The 17,520-nt window shown below is 45.4% G+C and overlaps 1 protein-coding gene across 2 annotated transcripts in view; it reads left to right on the top strand.

The window, feature by feature from the left end:
* The first annotated feature begins 208 nt into the window (after positions 1-208).
* KDM5B (lysine demethylase 5B) overlaps positions 209-17,520 on the top strand; it is a 55,249-nt gene continuing 37,937 nt past the window's right edge. The window contains exons 1-4 of one of the 2 annotated variants that reach the window (XM_040085446.2): positions 209-436; positions 12,894-12,971; positions 14,205-14,327; positions 15,176-15,346. In XM_040085446.2, the coding sequence (XP_039941380.1) occupies positions 299-436; positions 12,894-12,971; positions 14,205-14,327; positions 15,176-15,346 (510 nt within the window). In that variant the 5' untranslated portion in view covers positions 209-298. The remainder of the gene's footprint in view (positions 437-12,893; positions 12,972-14,204; positions 14,328-15,175; positions 15,347-17,520) is intronic. The other variant, XM_040085447.2, reaches the window with a different exon arrangement.

Genomic DNA, 17,520 nt, shown 5'->3' with positions numbered 1-17,520 from the left:
TCTCCGCCAGGGCCCGGGTAGCGGGCGTGGGATCGGCGCCGCGCGGGCCAGGCCGCGCTCCAGAGGAGCCGCTGCTGCCTCTTCCCCCACCCCCCCCCCCAACGGGCCCTCCCCGGTCCGGCCCCGGCGCCCCCGCACAAAGGCGCGGGCGGGGCGGGGCAGCCGCGCCCCCTCCCCTGCCCGGGCCGGGCGGACTCTTTTCCCAGCCCCGGCCCCCCCGCGGACGCGCACGGAGCGCGGCGGCTGTGGAGATTGTTCGGAGAGCGGAGCGGAGCGGAGCGGCCGCCCCGGCCGGGCCATGGCCGAGTTCCTGCCCCCGCCCGAGTGCCCCGTCTTCGAGCCCAGCTGGGAGGAGTTCGCCGACCCCTTCGCCTTCATCCACAAGATCCGGCCCATCGCCGAGCAGACCGGCATCTGCAAGGTGCGGCCGCCGCCGGTGAGTGCCCGCATGGCGCCGCCGGGAGCGGCCTTTGTGTGGGGCCCGGCCCGGCCCCCCCCGGCCCGCGGCCGCACAGGTGACCCCAGGCAGGCGGGGCCGCTCCGACGCCCCTCGGAAGTTTCACCGGGCCGGGGCTGAGGGAACTGAAGGGACCGGCCGCTCCCCCCGCGAAGTGGCTCCCAAGTGTCGGAGCTCCCGGTGGGGGAATCGCCGGAGCGGCCGTGGAGGGAGCAGAGGAGGGGGGGCAGCTGCCCCGGCCGGGCCCGGCCTCTCCCCGGCTCCCGGGGTTGGCCGGGGCCTCGCGCCCGGAGCGGCCCCACCGAGCCCCGGAGGAGGTGCTGGGGTGCTGCCCTCCATGTTGGCATTGTGGCGGTGTGGGGCCGGGGGGAGCCGCTCCCCGCCGCCCCCGGCCCCGCCACGGCCTCCTCGGCCACGGCGCACTTTTAGCACAGGGAACTGTTTCTCAAGTTGGACAAGACCAAACTCCGCAGCCTTGAGTTTGGTTGGTGGCTCTGCGAGCTGAAGCCTAGACAGACATGGCCACCATTTTAGAATGCAATCCACAGTGGGAAGAAGTAGTAAGCCTTCATCTTCATCATCATCATCTTGACCGATGGTGTAGTAAGCTCAAAATTAGGGTATGAATTCTGATTTCCCCTTGTTGGTCGACTCAATTTACTAAGAAATGCTGTGACGATCTTAGAACCATAGTTTTGTGTAGTCAGAATTGTTAGTTTGTTTAAAGGTATGAACACCCACTGATGAGGAGATGGATTTCTCGAAGTAAAAATCTAATTAAACAATGTGTGAATCATCTTTATTTTGAGTGAATTGCTCTTCCTCTAAGTGGAGCGTGGTGCGAGTCTTGGGGTGATGCAGTCGGGTAAGGCAGTTAACATGACGGCAACAACTAGAATGTTAAACAGGCACTGAGCTTGCATCTCCTCCAGCAAGGGGAGAAGCGGACAGAATAGTTCTGTAGACTGAAGTTTTGCGAGGGAGACTTTGACTGCAAAGAAATAACGTTCAGAAACACGCACTCTTCGTTTTTGTGTTTTGGTTGTTGCTGGGACTCCTGTTGTGTCCATCCTTTTCCTTCTGAATTAGAGTAGGAGTAATTTGCTGAGTTAGTGTCTGAAGTGGCAGAAATGTTTGTAGTAGAGTGAATAATGTGGCTCTTGCTGGAGAGAAAGGAAGGTTTTAGCTCTCTGGAGGAAGAATCCCCCATTGCTGTGTGAAGACTGCTCTTGAATTTGTGTCCTGGTAGAATGTGCCAGGGCTTCTTTTCATGCAGGGCAGCCAGATGCTCAGAGTTAAGAGGGTAAGATGGTTTTTCTTACACAGTTACCACTGAAGTTCTGTAGTATTTTTTAGTAGCTGTTTCGGGGTTTTAGGTTGCCAGCAGTGTCTCAGCAACTGTGACCAGAACTGGCTTTTTTGTTTGGTTGAGTTTCTTGGGGGGGTTGTTTGTTTGGGTGTTTTTGAAGGGGTGTCTTTTTATTTGTTTTAGAAACATTTCATCTAAAAAAATCCCATCTTTCTTGGCTGCTTTTGTAAAAAGGCAAAGCCTTATCAGAAAGCTGCTTGTAGGATGTTATCTGTTGGAGATCATAAATCAACAGCCCTCTAAAGGACTGAATTACTTATTGCAACTGCGCTTTCAGCCTCTCTCCTCTTCCTGAAGGGGCAGGTATTGCACCAGATATTACACCAGGTGTTGTGCCTGCCTGGCCGTGGGATCAGCTCTTTGAGTATATTTAGAAGCAGGATGAAAATAGTTGGAGCTGCTGATGGCTGAGCACGGGTAGTTCTGTGGAGCCTGGCTTTGGGCGAGCTGAGCTCCCGTGGCTTTATCTGCCCTGGATAGTGCCTGGGATGACTTGTGGAGTGCGTGGTTGGTTCAGCGGCCTGGAGCATAGAGGGAGCTCTTCCAAAGCGACCAGAAAAGCCTTTAAGTTGACGTAGTTCCTGGCCTTCCCCCTGCGATCAGGAGCTGCAGTGAATATTCAGTTACTGTTCTTTTTGGTGTTATCGAGGGGTCTGTGGTACTGTGAGCTGAAGCCCGTACTACCCTTTGCACAGCAGTGTGTGTGTTCCAGCTAGATGCCTTGTTTGGTGATGGCTGAGGTTTGGAATCTTCCTGCATCCGAGGGAATCTCTTGCCGACGTGCGCAGTCTGGTTACGTGCCGGGAAGCAGGTAGGCAGCACCATTAGCTGTCAGGATCTGTGCCGAGAGAGGAATTGAAAATTCAATGGTTGAGCTGGCGTTATTTTAGCTTAAACTCTGCTGTGTAGTTATCAGCAGATGAATTTGTGTTTCTCTAGGTGAGCAGCAGTATGGAATAAGGTTGTGTGAGACTGGTGGTGCCCAGCTGTAGCTTTCCCATTTACTCACGGACAAGTCCTTGCTCCAGAGCTGGCTTTGACGCTCCAGCACTGGAGCATGCACAGGAGAGCTCCCTGGGCTCTGAAGGACCAGCAGCAGGGCTTTCTCTGGTCCCTTTCTGCTGGCATTAGCTGGGAATCAGGTGGGCACGGAGAAAACCACACCTGTGGTCCCTTCTTGTGTGGAGGCTTTGGAGGACAGTGACCTGTTTAGTGAGGGGGTATTGAAGTAGCTGATGGGCAGAAGACAACTGAGTGGAAGGCAGAAGATTCTGGGTGATCACTGCATGTTCACAAGATGAAAGAACATCCAACAATATAACAAGAGGGGAAATTTCTGCATGGAAGTTTCCAGCTGAGCACTCAAAAAGAGTTTTCTTCCCCTTCATTCCAGTTCATTTTGTTCCAGCCATCACCAATGACTGAGTTTTGCTCTTATTTGGGGATTCTGAGATGCTGCAGTGGCTGGTGGAGGGTGGAGCATTAACCAGCTCGCTGGTGCTGTTCTCTGTGGCTTTTTGTCAGCAGTGTAGAGCACGAGGAGAGTCCCATTGGCAACAAAGTGCTCAAATGGTGGTTGTTCCTGGTAGTTAATGAGCTTCATAAAGTAGAGATTTAAATTTGAGTCCCTTGCGGATCTGCGGGGGAAGGGGCAGCTGCATGCAGGAAAGTGGGTGGGGTACAACTTGCTTGCAGTCCATCGGGTGCCATTTTGTGGTTAGAATTTTCTTCTGTGAGCCAAAATCACCTTTTATTAGGATTTTTTCATTTAAACTTTATCTGGTAGTTTGGAATAAACTAACTTTACTCCAAAACTTGGTATGTTGAGTGGTGGCCTTATATTCTAGAAGCTTCTGATAGCTCTGCAAATCAGTGGGGGCATTTAGGGGGTCAAATGAAGAATTGCTTGAGAATGGAGTTGTTCTTCAAAGTAGGTAACTAATAGAAGCAAACAGTAACAAATGTGAAGCTTAGCTTCAGGAGTTAATGGCAACATGTGGAGCAGGAGTGGTATCAAATGCTCCAAGCCTTCCTTGAAGATGGACTCTTCCTTCACTTTGTTGCATCGTTGCTTTGCTGCTGTGAAGAAATAATAAATAATAATTATTTAAACATTACTTACCATATAAATGCATTTCAAATTACACAGTATTATACAATGTACTTGAAACTTCGTAACTTTCCTGAGGCCAAGCAGGAAAATTGAAAGCATCCAGGCTAAATTTCATTGCTCTAAATAACGTGAATATGGAGAAGAACTGTTAAGGCTTCCAAGTAACTGAAACTAAGCACTTAAAGATTATAGAGAGTCTGAATTAGAAAAACTGGAATTTTGAAAGAAGTGACACTGGAGTCATTGACATTATTGACTGTCAGTTTTCAGTAAATCTTGGAATACTGGTGAACTTCAGAATGAAGAGAATTAATTCCCTTAATGGTTTAAGTTCTTTGTGGGTGCAAGAGTTGAAGATTGTCTGGAATAGTCCCAGACAGGAACTTGGAAGGTGATAGTATGGAATACTATTGTATGAACACTGCTGTGGTCAAATTCGGTTGGTCTTTTTTACATGAGATGATGTATTTGGTTAAGTCAGTTGTGTTGTCATTGTCTGAAATCTAGAAATTAATTGTGTTCAGTATTCTAATTATGGGAATTACCATTGTGCAAAATGAATACACCAAATCACAAATTATTTCAACTACTAATGAGTGTTTGTAATGAAGGATCCCTTTCTAATGGTGTCTCACCTCAAGCCAAGGGTATGTAATTTTCATTACAAGTCTAGAAGAGCAAAAGCTGTGATTCTGAATGGAGTTATGGCAGTGGCTCATTGCTTTAGAGGGATCCCAGTTGCCCAATAAACAATGGTTATTATGAAACAGTAATCACTTAAGTAGAACATTTACCTTTGGAACAAAGGAGCATAGAGCATCTTAGAGGAGGAAGGAGTGTAGAAAAATAACTGTGGATCCCTGTGAAAAGCAGGGTAACAATGGAATGGGAGCTCTGGATCAGCCAGTGCATGCAGCTCTGGAGTTTCTTGGTAATAAATGGGGGGATTTTACCTCTGTGGCAGCACGAGAATAGAAAATTCTGCATTCAGGACCCCGCACTCCTTGGAGGATTTGAAAAAGATTTGACAACTGGAGAGGGCACAGAGAAGCATCAGAAAAGTTCAACACATGAAATAATGAATATTGAAATATTTAACCTTAGCAGAGCCTGAGTGGTAAAAACTAAAGGCTCAGGGCTTGGGAAGAACTGGACCTGCTCCTCCAGGGACATATTTTGAGGAGCAGCATTGATTTAAATGTTGTTTAAACCTCTTAAGGTCTGTTAGGCTTCTGATTCATCTGCTTTCTTGATTTATTTTCATCTTTATGGCAAAAAAGAAAACACAAAACAAAAAACCAATTCAGTTTTGGAACAGCTTGACTGAGGGTTCTGGCAATCTGGTCCTGGAGCCGTAAAACAAACCACTACTAAACTAGGAATTAATGCAGAGAATTGTGATACTTTGTCTGAAACAGGAAGCTGCTTGTGATGATCCTTCAGATTTGATAATACACAGAGGCTCAGTCAGTTGATTTTATCAAACAGTAAATACAGAGATAACTCAATTATGACACGTAAGTGAGCTTCAGCGGGACAAACCGTAGGTGCTGCCGCGTCTGTCAGTCCTGGCGAGCTGAGCCTGAGCTGCTGGTCCTGCTGAGCAGGGGCCAGGCTCAGGTGAGTCAGGAAACGGCATTTCTGGCTGAGAGAGGATCAGTGGGAACGGGAAAATGAAGACTATAAAGTGGCGGATCTGCCACTTTTGGGAATTATGGGATCAAGAATGAATGAGGTTTTGGGAGGGGAAGAGATATTTTAGTGCTGAGGTTCCCAGTCCCCTGCTATCAATTCGTGTGAGGAAAAAGATCAGCTACCAAAGGTCAAGAGGAAATGTTGGCTTTGAATGAAGATGATGATGATGAATGTCATATTCATCACAGGGGTCATGTTGTGGAATTAGGTAAATTTAGTGTAGGTTATTTACTGATCTCTAATTAGCAAGAAAATATGTAAAAGAATAATTGTTTTTAGTTTATTATTTATTTTACTAATGGCAGTGGCCATGCACAGGGCTGCTGTGGTCACCATGGGTGATTTATGCTCTTCAGAAATGCTGAAATATTGGAGTGGGCTTCAAAGACAATGAGAATTTCCTCTCCTTGCCTCAGTTTCTTTCAGTGAGGGATTTTCAACTCACACTCTTCAGCTCATGAAAATTTGAGATGAAACAATTTAGTCCAGAACTTTCCATATGAGGCAAGACTAACACAGATGGAATTTCTGTAGTTTTTTATTTAAGATAGTCAGTTAGCTAATAGCTGGAAATGGAATTTAAAACTAAACATGGCTCCCTTGCCCAGCATTGAAAGCAAAGCTGCCAGTGGATGGAAGCAAACCATGCCACGGATCCATGCTTCCTCTCAGTCGCAGATGACTGGGTTATGTCTGAGATGTGTTGGGGGAGAATGCTGTGTCCATGTCCAGGAGACCAGGCTGAATGTTCTTAGAAGTCAGAAGGAGCTTGTGGGATCTTCCAGCCTGTCACCCTTAGGAGTGTCTGAGTGAAAGGTCTTCCTTGGGAGCAGGTGCTTTAGCTGGGATGTGAATTGGAGCAGCTGGAAAGGGAGGATGTTGTGGAGAGCCAGGGCAGTGGGTGGTGGAGCTGCAGGGGGCAGCCAAGGCTCCACAGCTGCTCACGGTTGAGGCTGGTGAGGTTGTCCATAGCTGCTCTGGCTGACTCTGAAATTCAGGTCTTTTCCTAATCTGAGTTACATTGGGAGTGAAATCGAGGTTCGAAAGCTGCCAGTTACAGCTCTGAAGAGGGCATGGTCTCACTCCAAGGACTGTGATGGGACAGCCCAAGGAACAGAGTGCACTGTGCTCCGGTCGCACACGCTCCAGGAACCTACTGGGGATCAGAGCAAAGGTCTGTCCTTGGGTAGTCCTGTGCCTTGAGGAGAGGTGGTGGCAGCTCTTGTGGTCTGATGCCCTCAGACACCCACAACTGAGTCTGGCCTCAGCCCTGATGGATGCTCTGTTTCAGGGTCTTGGTCAGTGCTGTGAAGTGAATCAGGGATCTGGGATTTGCTGGTCCCAACACCCTGTCCATCCCCAGGTGGTACAGTGCTGCTGGCACAGTGGTGGTGTATCTGTTCCCTGCATGCAGGTGCCTCCATGGAGAGGAGCCTGGCATCTCCTGTGTGTGAGCCCAGCTGCCTGTTGTGTTTACAGGTTCAAACCCTGTGTGTAGTTTCTGTCCTCTCTGCCTTTGGATCCCAAGGAGCAGCTGGCCCTGACGCTTGAGAATCATCTCCAGCTTCCCTTTATTTCTCTCCGGATGTGGAGCTGGCACAGAAACACTGGGATCTAGAGAGGTGATTCCCACTGTACACTCATCCTTGGCTGTGGTTCTCAAATGGGAATGATCTGTGGTTGTGTCTGTTCTCCCTTGCTAGTCTGCAATACATAACAAAGCCCAATTTTGTCTCAAATAAGAAATACTCCACCAGGCTTCTTTTTGGAGAGTTCTGCGAATAAGGTGGATTAGTGCACCCAGCATCCTTTACTGGCAAGGAGGAATTCAGGGGGTTTGATGGAAAAATCTCCTCCATTCATAATGACCAAGGAAGGACTGTTCATCACAAACAGGGTTAGCTGATGATTGGAGTTCCCAACTAATGTTGGCTTTTAACAGGGTCACAGAGGGATTAGTTCCCGTTAGACAGGAGCTTTGTGGCTGACCCACTGCCGGGTGATAATGGGTTTGCGTGGATTCTGCCATCTGAGCTCCAAGTGTGTTTTTAATGTAGTCATAAAACCAGGAGACTGAAAGGGACCTCCTGAGTCACCGAGTGTGCTCCCTTCCTCTCAGAGGCAGCAATCATGGACCACCTTTGCCAAGGCAAGATCATAGATGTGGGAACAAAGAATGTAGGTCAGGCTCACAGGGTGGGCATCCCAGGAAGGGGGGAATTGCGGCAGTTCGCTGAATGAATGTGTTTTTCTGGCAAGAATTGCTAAGATATTCCTTTGGATCTTACTATGAACTGCTGTCTAGCAAAATAATAAAAGGGCTGTCTTTTTTTTTTGTGTGTCTGACACACGAGAGACTGCAAGTAAAACGCTGCTTGCAGTTTTCAAAAGATGTTGAAAAAAATATAAGAGGCTTTAGAAAAAAGCCCAAGGAAAAAAAATGGTTTTTTATTTGCAGGACTGGAAAGCTGGTTCTGTAAAGAGAAGGAAAAAGATATTTGTTTATTGAAAAATGTCTTGAAACATTTCTTCTGGGAAGGATTCAGGAATAGCTGCTTTGGCAGCCAGCAGACAAGGGATTTGGTTATAAAGTATATGAGGATAAGGGAGGAAGAAAAGCTGAAGCCAACTAACTTGTAGAACAGCTTACCGGGGACTGTGGTAATTTCTTGTTCACTTGAATTCAAAGGGGTGGGGATGGTCAAATTTTAATTAGTGAGTTTGGGTGAGGTGCAGGTTTGCAAGCTGAAATGCAGTGCTCTGAAGCCTGACATCCTTGGAACAGCTCAGCTGGGAGCTGGAATATGGAATATCCATAATATCACAGCAATAATTCTGCTGGCCATTTGTAGTTCGCATTACTCCTTGAAATATTAATGTGATCCTTAGAGCGCGCTTTCTGCATGGGTGGATTTGTCCCTCAAGTTAATAGAAGAGTTTGGAATTTTGAAGTCAGTCTCATTTTTGCCTGGATTTGATGACAAGTTTATAACAATTGCAGGCTAAGATGGGCACAGGATTTTGTTTGTCCTTTGCAGGCTTGTAACAGTCAGGGATAACAGTCAAGGATGGACAGCAGAACACAATAGAGTCATTTCAGATGAAGAGTCCTGGTGGAATAAGAACTCCTGATTTTTTTTAGGAAATGGATGTTTTCTTGCTTTCTGTGTATACCTAATCTTAATGTTCAGCATGGCTGTTGAAAGACACTTAAAACTGAGTTCTTAAAGTTTTTTAAATTAATTTTTTAAACGGGAAAATCCAAACCAGTTCCTTTGAGGAGCCAGATGGAGAGGGCAAGTCTTACTGATTCCCAAACATGAGCTTCAGGGAAGAGGGCCTGGAGAGTTGGGGGTGGGGGCTGGTCTCTTCCCCAGCAAAGCTGCTTATGTGGCTCAACAGCTTGGCAAGTGAATCCTGCACAATAAAGCTCCCTCTCGTGGTGCTGCTGCCTTTCCAAGTGCATAAAGGCATTTGTGTCAAACAGAAATGTCTTTTCATGGGCCTGCAAGTGAGCATTGCATTTGGCTTGGTAACTTGTGCTTCGAAATGTGTCCAAGATTTTTGTTGAGTACAAAATACTTATTAAAGAAGGGCTGAAAATATCTTGTTTAGGACTTGAGGAACTTGCCATACTGTGGAATGGAGAAAGATAAATATTATCCTTCCTGATTATATCAACTTTGAGTAGTTTGGATGCTCCAAAATAAACTTGTTGTGACTTTAAAATGACTCAGTTACAGTCAGGATGGACTGTCTTCTATAACTGCTGTCATTTCTCCAGATGGTGAATGGCTGTGGGTCTGTAACAGTGTTATGTGACGCAGTCTGCGTTTAGTGGGATATGTAGTGTTTGTAAAGCCAGGAGTGGTTTTATAATAATCTAATATGGTATATTATATATGGCATTCATTTCCATCAGCTCTACCACCACTACTGTGGCCTCACCTCAAGTCCTTGGTGCAGTTTTGAGCACCACAATATCAAAAAGACATTAAACCATTGGGGAGCATCCTAGGGAGATGGTGAAGGGTCTGGAGGGGAAACCTCATGAGGGGCAGCTGAGATCACCTGGTTTATTCAGCCTAGAGGAGGTGGAGGGGAGACCTCACTGGGGTCTTCATCAGCCTCATGAGGGACAGCAGAGGGACAGGTACTGATCTATTCCCTCTCATGAGAAGTGACAGCACTCGTGGGAATGGCTGGAGCTGAGCTGGGAGACATTTAGGTTGGATATCAGGAGAAGGTTCTTCCCCCAGAGGGTGCTGGGGCACTGAACAGGCTCCCCAGGAAATGGTCACAGCTCTGAGCCTGTCTGAGCTCAAGGAGTGTTTGAACAACGCTCCCAGGCACAGGGCGGGATTGTTGGTGTGTCCTGTGCAAGGCCAGGAGGTGGACTGGATGATCCTGATGGGTCCCGTCCAACCCAGCATATTCTATGGTACCTGCTTAAAAACCTCAGAAGCTGGAGTCAATCCAGTGTAGCCTCTCATGAAGCCAGTTTACAGTCAGCCAGCAGAACCTCTTGCAATGAGTTTCTCCTTGCTAAAAGTGAAACACTTTTAAGGCTGTTCAATGCTTGATTCTGGCTGATGAACCCATCTGCCTGATAGGCTGAAAAGTCACCTTTTGAAAGTGCTGTTGATTAAATGGAGTTCCCCAAGCTTATCTTTGAGAAACAGCTGACGTGCCATCAGGGCGTCATGGTGTGTGCGTTGGTCATTCAGTCATTGGTAAACTTCAAAACTGCAGGAAATGCCTGTTACAGCAGCTTGTGTTGTCAGTTGTTACTCTTCCAACACAGTAGGTGGCTGGTGCTTTGCCAGAGCCAGTGTCTTTGGCCAAACAGGAAAGACTGTCCCCAGCCATGCACCAGTCAGTAATAAATGGACTCATGGAGTTCATCAGCTAATTTTGGAGCAGGATGTTTTGGGTGCCATGCTGTGAATGAGGCGTTTCTGTAAGATCACGCTCATAAACGTCCTCATTTGCTTCCATAAACAGAGGGGACTAGCCTGCTCTGTGCTGTCTGACATGGATTGGGTCTGTGCTGGCCCTGGGCACCCTTGGAGCTGGATTTCGTTAGTCTGAGCATGAGCCAGAGCCTGTAGGAGCAGGTAGGGATCCTGTTCCTCCTGTTGTGCCCAGTGGCATGCAGGCCTTCCTCTGGGCTCTGCCCAGAGCAGCAGTCTGTGTCAGCAGACATGTGGCCCGACCAGAAGAGTCTCCTGGGCTGTCCCATTCCTTCCTTGGCTTCTCTGATGTGTTTCCAGTGCAGTAACTGCAGATGGCGGCCCTGAAGTGCAGCCCAGACTGGTGACAGTTTCAGAGTGGTAACATTGCCTACGTGAGCTGAATTCTTGTCCCTGTTCATCTTATCCTGGTTCTTGTCCCCTGTAGAGCCTTATTAGGTGATGTGGTTTGGGGTAACACATAGTCCACTCAGGGGCAGCCTTGGCCTACTGCTTAGCAAAGCCAGAGGGAGCACAGCCCTCTAGGTTTCATTTACTCTCAGCCTAAGCAAAGCTCCCTGCAGTTCTCCCTTGTTTCATTCAGCCCCCAGTGTCTCAAGGGTCCTTTGTGTCATCATCACTGTGTCCCATCCTGGCCTTGGTGCCTGTCTCCGGTCTCCCTGTCTTTGGTCCAGGGCAGACTCTGGAGTTGTGACTAATGATGTAACCAGTTGGTTCAGCTTGAGAGTCAGATTTGTCCTGTTGAAGTACAATACTTCAAATCCTGCCCGATCCTGTTCCCAGCTGTGCTTCTCATCTTACAGCTTGAGGGCCCTAAATGATTAATCAGACAACAGGATATTGGAAAAGAATGTCAGTTCTCTTCCTCAGACTTGATGGTCTCATTGCATTTGGTTTTCTGGCATAGAGAATAGGCAGTCAAAGAGGGGTTAGTGTTATCGAGTTTCTCAAGATCATGTCTTTGGGCACCAGGCAGTCTTGTGGTTAAAAGGAGGAGAATGATCGAGAAATGTGTCCCACCGGTCAAGGAGTTAGTATTCTCTGGGTAATTTGTCATCCTGACCCCCTGCCACCATCTGATTTCAACTAGCATTGTCAAATTGTGATGTTCTCCAAGTGCCTTGCAGGATCAGAAAATTTTTATTACCAATTTTGAGGTCTGGATTAGTCAATGCAAGCTTGGTAAAATGTATGGATCATGGCCCTCTTTGCACTTCAGCTTCTCCATCCTATTGGTGAATCTTGCTCCTTAATTGTTTATAAGATAATTGCTTTGGAAACCACGTATGGTTGGTTTTAATTGCAGTTTTCATATTCTTTGTGAATCTAAAATAAAAAATACTGTGTTTATGATGATAGTCTGACTTCAGTTGCCTCAGTCACCCAATGCTGAAGAAGGTTTTCTTTTTTTCCTGAAGCAAAGTTCTGTCTTACTCCACTGTCAGTGGCTCACTTGTGCATTATCTTCATTCTGCAATTAGTGGTAGTAAGGTAACTTTATATGTAATAAATTCCTGTCAAGTTTAAATCAAATCTAATTTGGTTTTGTGAAGTTGTGTATTGCCAAACCAAGCGTGTGGAGTAGATGTCAGAGATCTAAAAGATAAAACAGCTTTATAGTTGTGTTTATAAATAACACTTCAGTTGCAGGTATTTTATCAAAGTAATAATAATCTTTTATTAAATTGGCCATATTCCAGCTCTTCATGAATGTTTGCAGCCAAGGAAATTGTCATACATTGGCACAGGTTGCCCAGGGCAGTGGTGGAGTCACCATCCTTGGAAGTGTTCAAAAGATGTGTGGATGTGGCACTTGAGGACATGGGTTAATGGTGAACGTGGCGGTTGTGGGTGAAAAGTTGGATTCAATGATCTTAAAGGGCTTTTCCAGCCTTAATGATTCCATGATTCTGTGGAAGCTTACAATGCAGAACAGGTCTTCAGTTCCAAAATGGATTTGATTTTGTGGTTCCATTATCTATTTTTGAGGCACAGTGGAGTGTTCTAAGGTGTAGAGGATGGCGCTCATTGAACGTATCTCACTGTTCCAGCTCTCTGGCCTGGTTCCTGGTGAGGGGATTTGGGTGTCAGTGCAGCCCTGGCTCCCTGGCAGGCCGGGGTGTGACCACCGAGCCCCCTCCACGCCAAGTTCTGTGTTCTGGTGGGGCTGAGGAGGCTCTGGAGGCCACGAGGGCCTCTTCATGCTTCGGGCTCCCCTGGCTTTTGACTGTCACAGAAACTCCTTTTCTTTTCCTGATCTCTTGATGGAACCCTTCTGTTTTCCAGGACTGGCAGCCTCCATTCGCATGCGATGTCGACAAGCTTCACTTCACACCGAGGATCCAGAGGCTCAATGAGCTGGAGGTGAGCTGGAAAGCTGAGCAGTACTTCTGCTCCCAAATGTGTCTATGTGTTTTTGGGAGCTGATGTTTGCCAGAGTTGGCCATGAGCTGACAGCACTCTGGACCATGAACAGCAATTTTTAATTAGCACGGAAATTCATCTGTTTCAGAACCTAGTTAGAAACATTCCAGGCATAAAAGTAATGTTAATGCTCAATCAAGGAACATAATTTAGGCCGTTTCCACACATGTGCTTCTAAGTAGTTAAACTGTCCGGGGCCGCAGATCTGTGTCTGTGTTTTGCACTCACACAGCATCTTTCAAAAGGAAAAGAGATGAAACACTTGGAGTGCTTTAAAAATAGCCAGCCTTTTGGAAGAAACAATTGCAAAATCTGGATTCAGTTTGTGGAAATTTGCTGTTCACAAGCACTTTCATTCACTGCTTCAATGAATTGACACTGAAGGGGAGTGTGAGGAGTCCTGGTTGGCTCGGTGCTGGTACCATTTGGGATGATGGTGACTGTGCCTGATTATTCTCCTGATTCTTGGTTTTTAAAGCTCTGACATGGTCATGTGAAGTGCTGGGGAAGGGCTCAGATGCTGGCTCGGAATGCTAAGAGAGGGATTTGTGAGACCACAAGCTGTTCAGAACTCCCTGGAGTTCGCAAACAAGCGAATCTGTATGGATATGGCCAGTGTTTCCCTTAAGATTAGAAAATGTGATGAAAATAAAATATGTCAAAATTTAAATTACTTACATAGCAGCAGTGCAGTGATCTTACTGTGGTAATTGCTGTGCTACCAGCCAGGCTTGCCCTGCCTGTTTTTGTTGTGTGAGAAGGGATAATAGAAAAAAACTTTATTATTAAAAAAAAAAAATACTAATTATTGCAAATAAACCAAGTAATAGTAAACTATTGCAATAATGAATGTAGTAAATGCAATAAATCCTGACAATGCAGCGGGCATAGGGAGTTTTTAGCAGTAGTAGCTTACTGTTTGCCTGTTCTCCAAAAGTACTTCTCTCAGTGCACTGAAAGGTGACAAAAAGTGACCCAAGGAAAGATACAGATGCCATCAATGGTATCTGCATGGAATTTATTTTTCTTCAAATGATGAGAGGGAAAAATGCAAAATAACTCCTGCAAAGGGCAAAGCTGGGCAAGCAGCTCTGGCTGCAGTGCTGTAAACCCTATATAAAACCTACATCTGCTTTTAGCATGCAGTTCACTTGTTTGCTTGGTTGGTTTCAGGCCCAAACTCGCGTAAAGCTGAATTTTCTGGACCAGATTGCGAAGTTTTGGGAGCTTCAAGGATGCACACTGAAAATTCCACATGTGGAAAGGAAGATCTTGGATTTATTTCAGCTTAACAGAGTAAGACCATTATGGAAAAACTATCCTGAAAAGCTGCTGTGTTCCCTCAATTCCTGGGATGGTATCACAGCTGGTCAGGGAGGTTTTGGGGTATATCTAAGGTGGAAAAAGTATTCCTTTGTTTAAACTAACATAGTTAATGGGACAATAAGAATACATTATTGGGGAAAGACAATACATTATCTTGGAAGTTTCCCTGTGAGCTAGGAGATCACCTTAAATTCACAGCTCTTCTTTAAAATTGAACTTGGGTATACTGGTCAAGAATAAACTTCGGCTTAATTGGAGAAAGTTCCTGAACAATGACAAAAGTGAGAGAAAATATTTTCCATTGGAAATATGGAAGAAAATAAATTCAGTTCGTTTTAGGATGAAACTTGTTAAACTTCTGGAGAAGTTAATGTATTCTGCTAGCAAGGGATTGGATTCTCTGAAAGTATACGTTCTTTCTCTTTATGTTTTGGGCAGTTTTTACTGGGAATTTTTTGAGCTTATTTTGTAGCACTTGTTCCAGTGAAAAGAACTGAGTGTCTTGTGCTAGAAAGTTGTGTTGGGATACAAAGTGACAAAGTGCAGCCAAATAAGCTCTCAGAGTCAGCTGAGTGACTGCACATAGAACACAGGTGCTGACTTCTGTGTGAAGTAATTCACCAGTTTTGTAATTCCTGAATAGGTTATGTGTTACATATTCCAGTTACTGCTTTAAAACAACTTTGATGTCGTGTGTGTTTTTTTAAATCTGTATTTTTGTGGTTTAAAATGTCGGTTGGGTTGCTGTCCTGCCTTTTTCCTTGAACACTGGTAATTTTACCATTAAATAATGTGATCGTTTTCTTTTCACTTTTTAGCTAGTTGCAGAGCAAGGAGGATTTGATGTCGTTTGCAAGGAGAGAAAATGGACCAAAATCGCCACGAGGATGGGCTTTGCTCCTGGCAAAGCGGTGGGCTCGCACATCCGCGCGCATTACGAGCGAATTCTCTACCCCTACAACTTGTTCCAGTCGGGAGCGAGTCTCTTGGTAAGCTCTGCTGAAACCAGCTGCTCAGTTAATGCAGCAGAGCCAGTCTGGGAGGGTTCTTTGATTTCTGGAATGTTTGTGAAGCTGCGTTTCGTGCTTGGTGTCATGCAGGTGACCAGATGCCGTGGTCAGCCGTTCAGAAAGCCATCGGCAAACTTTTCATTAGAAGTGAACTTTTTAGCAGTAATCCCCTGGGTAACCCAACTCCTGCTTTGGACAGTGTGTGTTGGTGTTTTCTCTCTGCAGTTTACTGAAGCCTCATGATAAGGGATGTTCCTGGGATGATTTCTGTAAGGCCAAGAATATTCCTGGAGCATTGCAGGTCCATCTCTGTGCCACAAGTGCTGTGGGGCTGTGTCATGTGCCCAGAGTGACTGAGGGACTGTGCCAAGCCAGGCAGTGTTGTGACACATTCACTAAGGGGGACAAGTTGCAGAAAACTTCCTGGCTGCCGTATTGATGTTAACAGCGTGACTTGGGATTTTTTCTGAGCTTAAATCTTCATCCTTCCTAGTCATCAATCTTTGATTTGGCCATTAAACCAAAATTCAGGGTTGACTGAGAGTAGAGGCCACATAATCTCTAATGAGGAACAGGTCTGTTCTTTTAGAGCACCAGTCATTTATTTGGAAAACCAGAATTGGTTGCAGTCGCCAACATCCATTTTTATTTCTTTGAAATGCTCTTTCCGTGATGATCTCTCAAAGACAGGAGCACTGACCTTTTTTAAGCAATAAATGCCCTAATCCTGTTACAAGCAATATCTCTGTGTACAGAAATCAACACAGGCCTTTACACAAAGCTACCAAAATGAATAAGGAATTTGATGTAAGTCCAGAGCAATTAGAATTAGACTATTTAGGCAGTGACAATCACTTCTCAGTGAAGAACAGCTAAATTCTGCTGCCCCTTCAGAAAAAGAGGTCTTTTGCAAACAGGATAAGAACAAAATAGAGTTGAAGATAAAAGTCTTCATGCTAAGAGAACTGCTGGATCAAAAATATTTTGGTTTTCCTCAAACGTTCATGTTAAATAACGGAAAGCAGCACCATTTTCTAAAGGCATTTCATTGAAAACTTGGCATTTGTATTAGGTCTGACAACTGTGATTTCTGTTCAGAGTTTTTATTGAGCTTGTGTGTTTGTTATGCGTGTCTTTGCTGCCATATTTTGAGGTGCCATTGTACAGGGAAAAACCTAATTAAAAGTTGTAAAACAGTGAATGTGGTTCCATAGTATCCTGGGAATGGAAATTTCCTCAGAGCGTCTGTCATGCAGTTAATACTCCGTGGTTTGCTCAGTATTAAACCCTTTTAGAAGAGGAAAAACCTCCTTAGATGAGGACATGCTTTATTTTAAGTGACTTTTCAAGCTCTGTCTTGCAATGGGCGCTTGACATCTGTCCAAACTGATGTGGAGGCAGTTCTAGACAAGTGATGCATGTAAGGTTAACTTATTTTTTTAGCTCCTCCCCTCCACAGGCAGTTAAAATATTCCTGTCCTATATGTGGCAGGCACAGATTTTTTAATGACCTGAGAGAATCTACAGAAATAAGTTGGGTTTAGCTCACTTTTCACTCTAATTTGATTTTTTTTTTTTTTTCCGGGCAGTGTTGTCTTTCAAGTGAGTTTGTTTTACAATATGTTTTTCGAGTATCATCTCAAATAAGATTCTTTTTGGCTTCCTTTCACATGTTCTTATTAAGTGGTGCTTACCCAGATGCTTCTTGTGTAGGTGTCTGTTACTGTGTGTCTGTTCACTGTTTTCCTGGGAATCTAAGCCCCTGAGCTGTGTTTTTGGAGAAGCTGTGGCTGTTCAATGTGACAGCTGTCAGTTGGAGATGTGCTTCCTCCTTCCTCCAGCCTGTTGAGAGAAAACTCTTTATGTAGCTTTGATGATCATCCAGACAAGATTACTGCTTGTATTCACTGAGTATTTTGATACTTTTTTCCTTTATTTGATAATACTTGAAATATTCATTGCCTTCTTTCCTGCAAAAGCCAAAAAATATGAAATTATGTACTTTCCACTGACTGTGCCATAACTTTAATCTCATCTAGATCTGTGTATAGCATTAACTGTTTGTGTGGCTTCAATACACATGAAACCGGCTTCAGGAGTTATTTTGGCAGATTCTCCAGCTGGAGATATTTCTATCTACATGCTGAAATAGT

Source organism: Hirundo rustica, chromosome 24, assembly GCF_015227805.2.
Source record: "Hirundo rustica isolate bHirRus1 chromosome 24, bHirRus1.pri.v3, whole genome shotgun sequence".
NCBI classification, from domain to species: Eukaryota; Metazoa; Chordata; class Aves; order Passeriformes; family Hirundinidae; genus Hirundo; species Hirundo rustica.
This window is presented reverse-complemented; position numbering and strand designations above follow the sequence as displayed.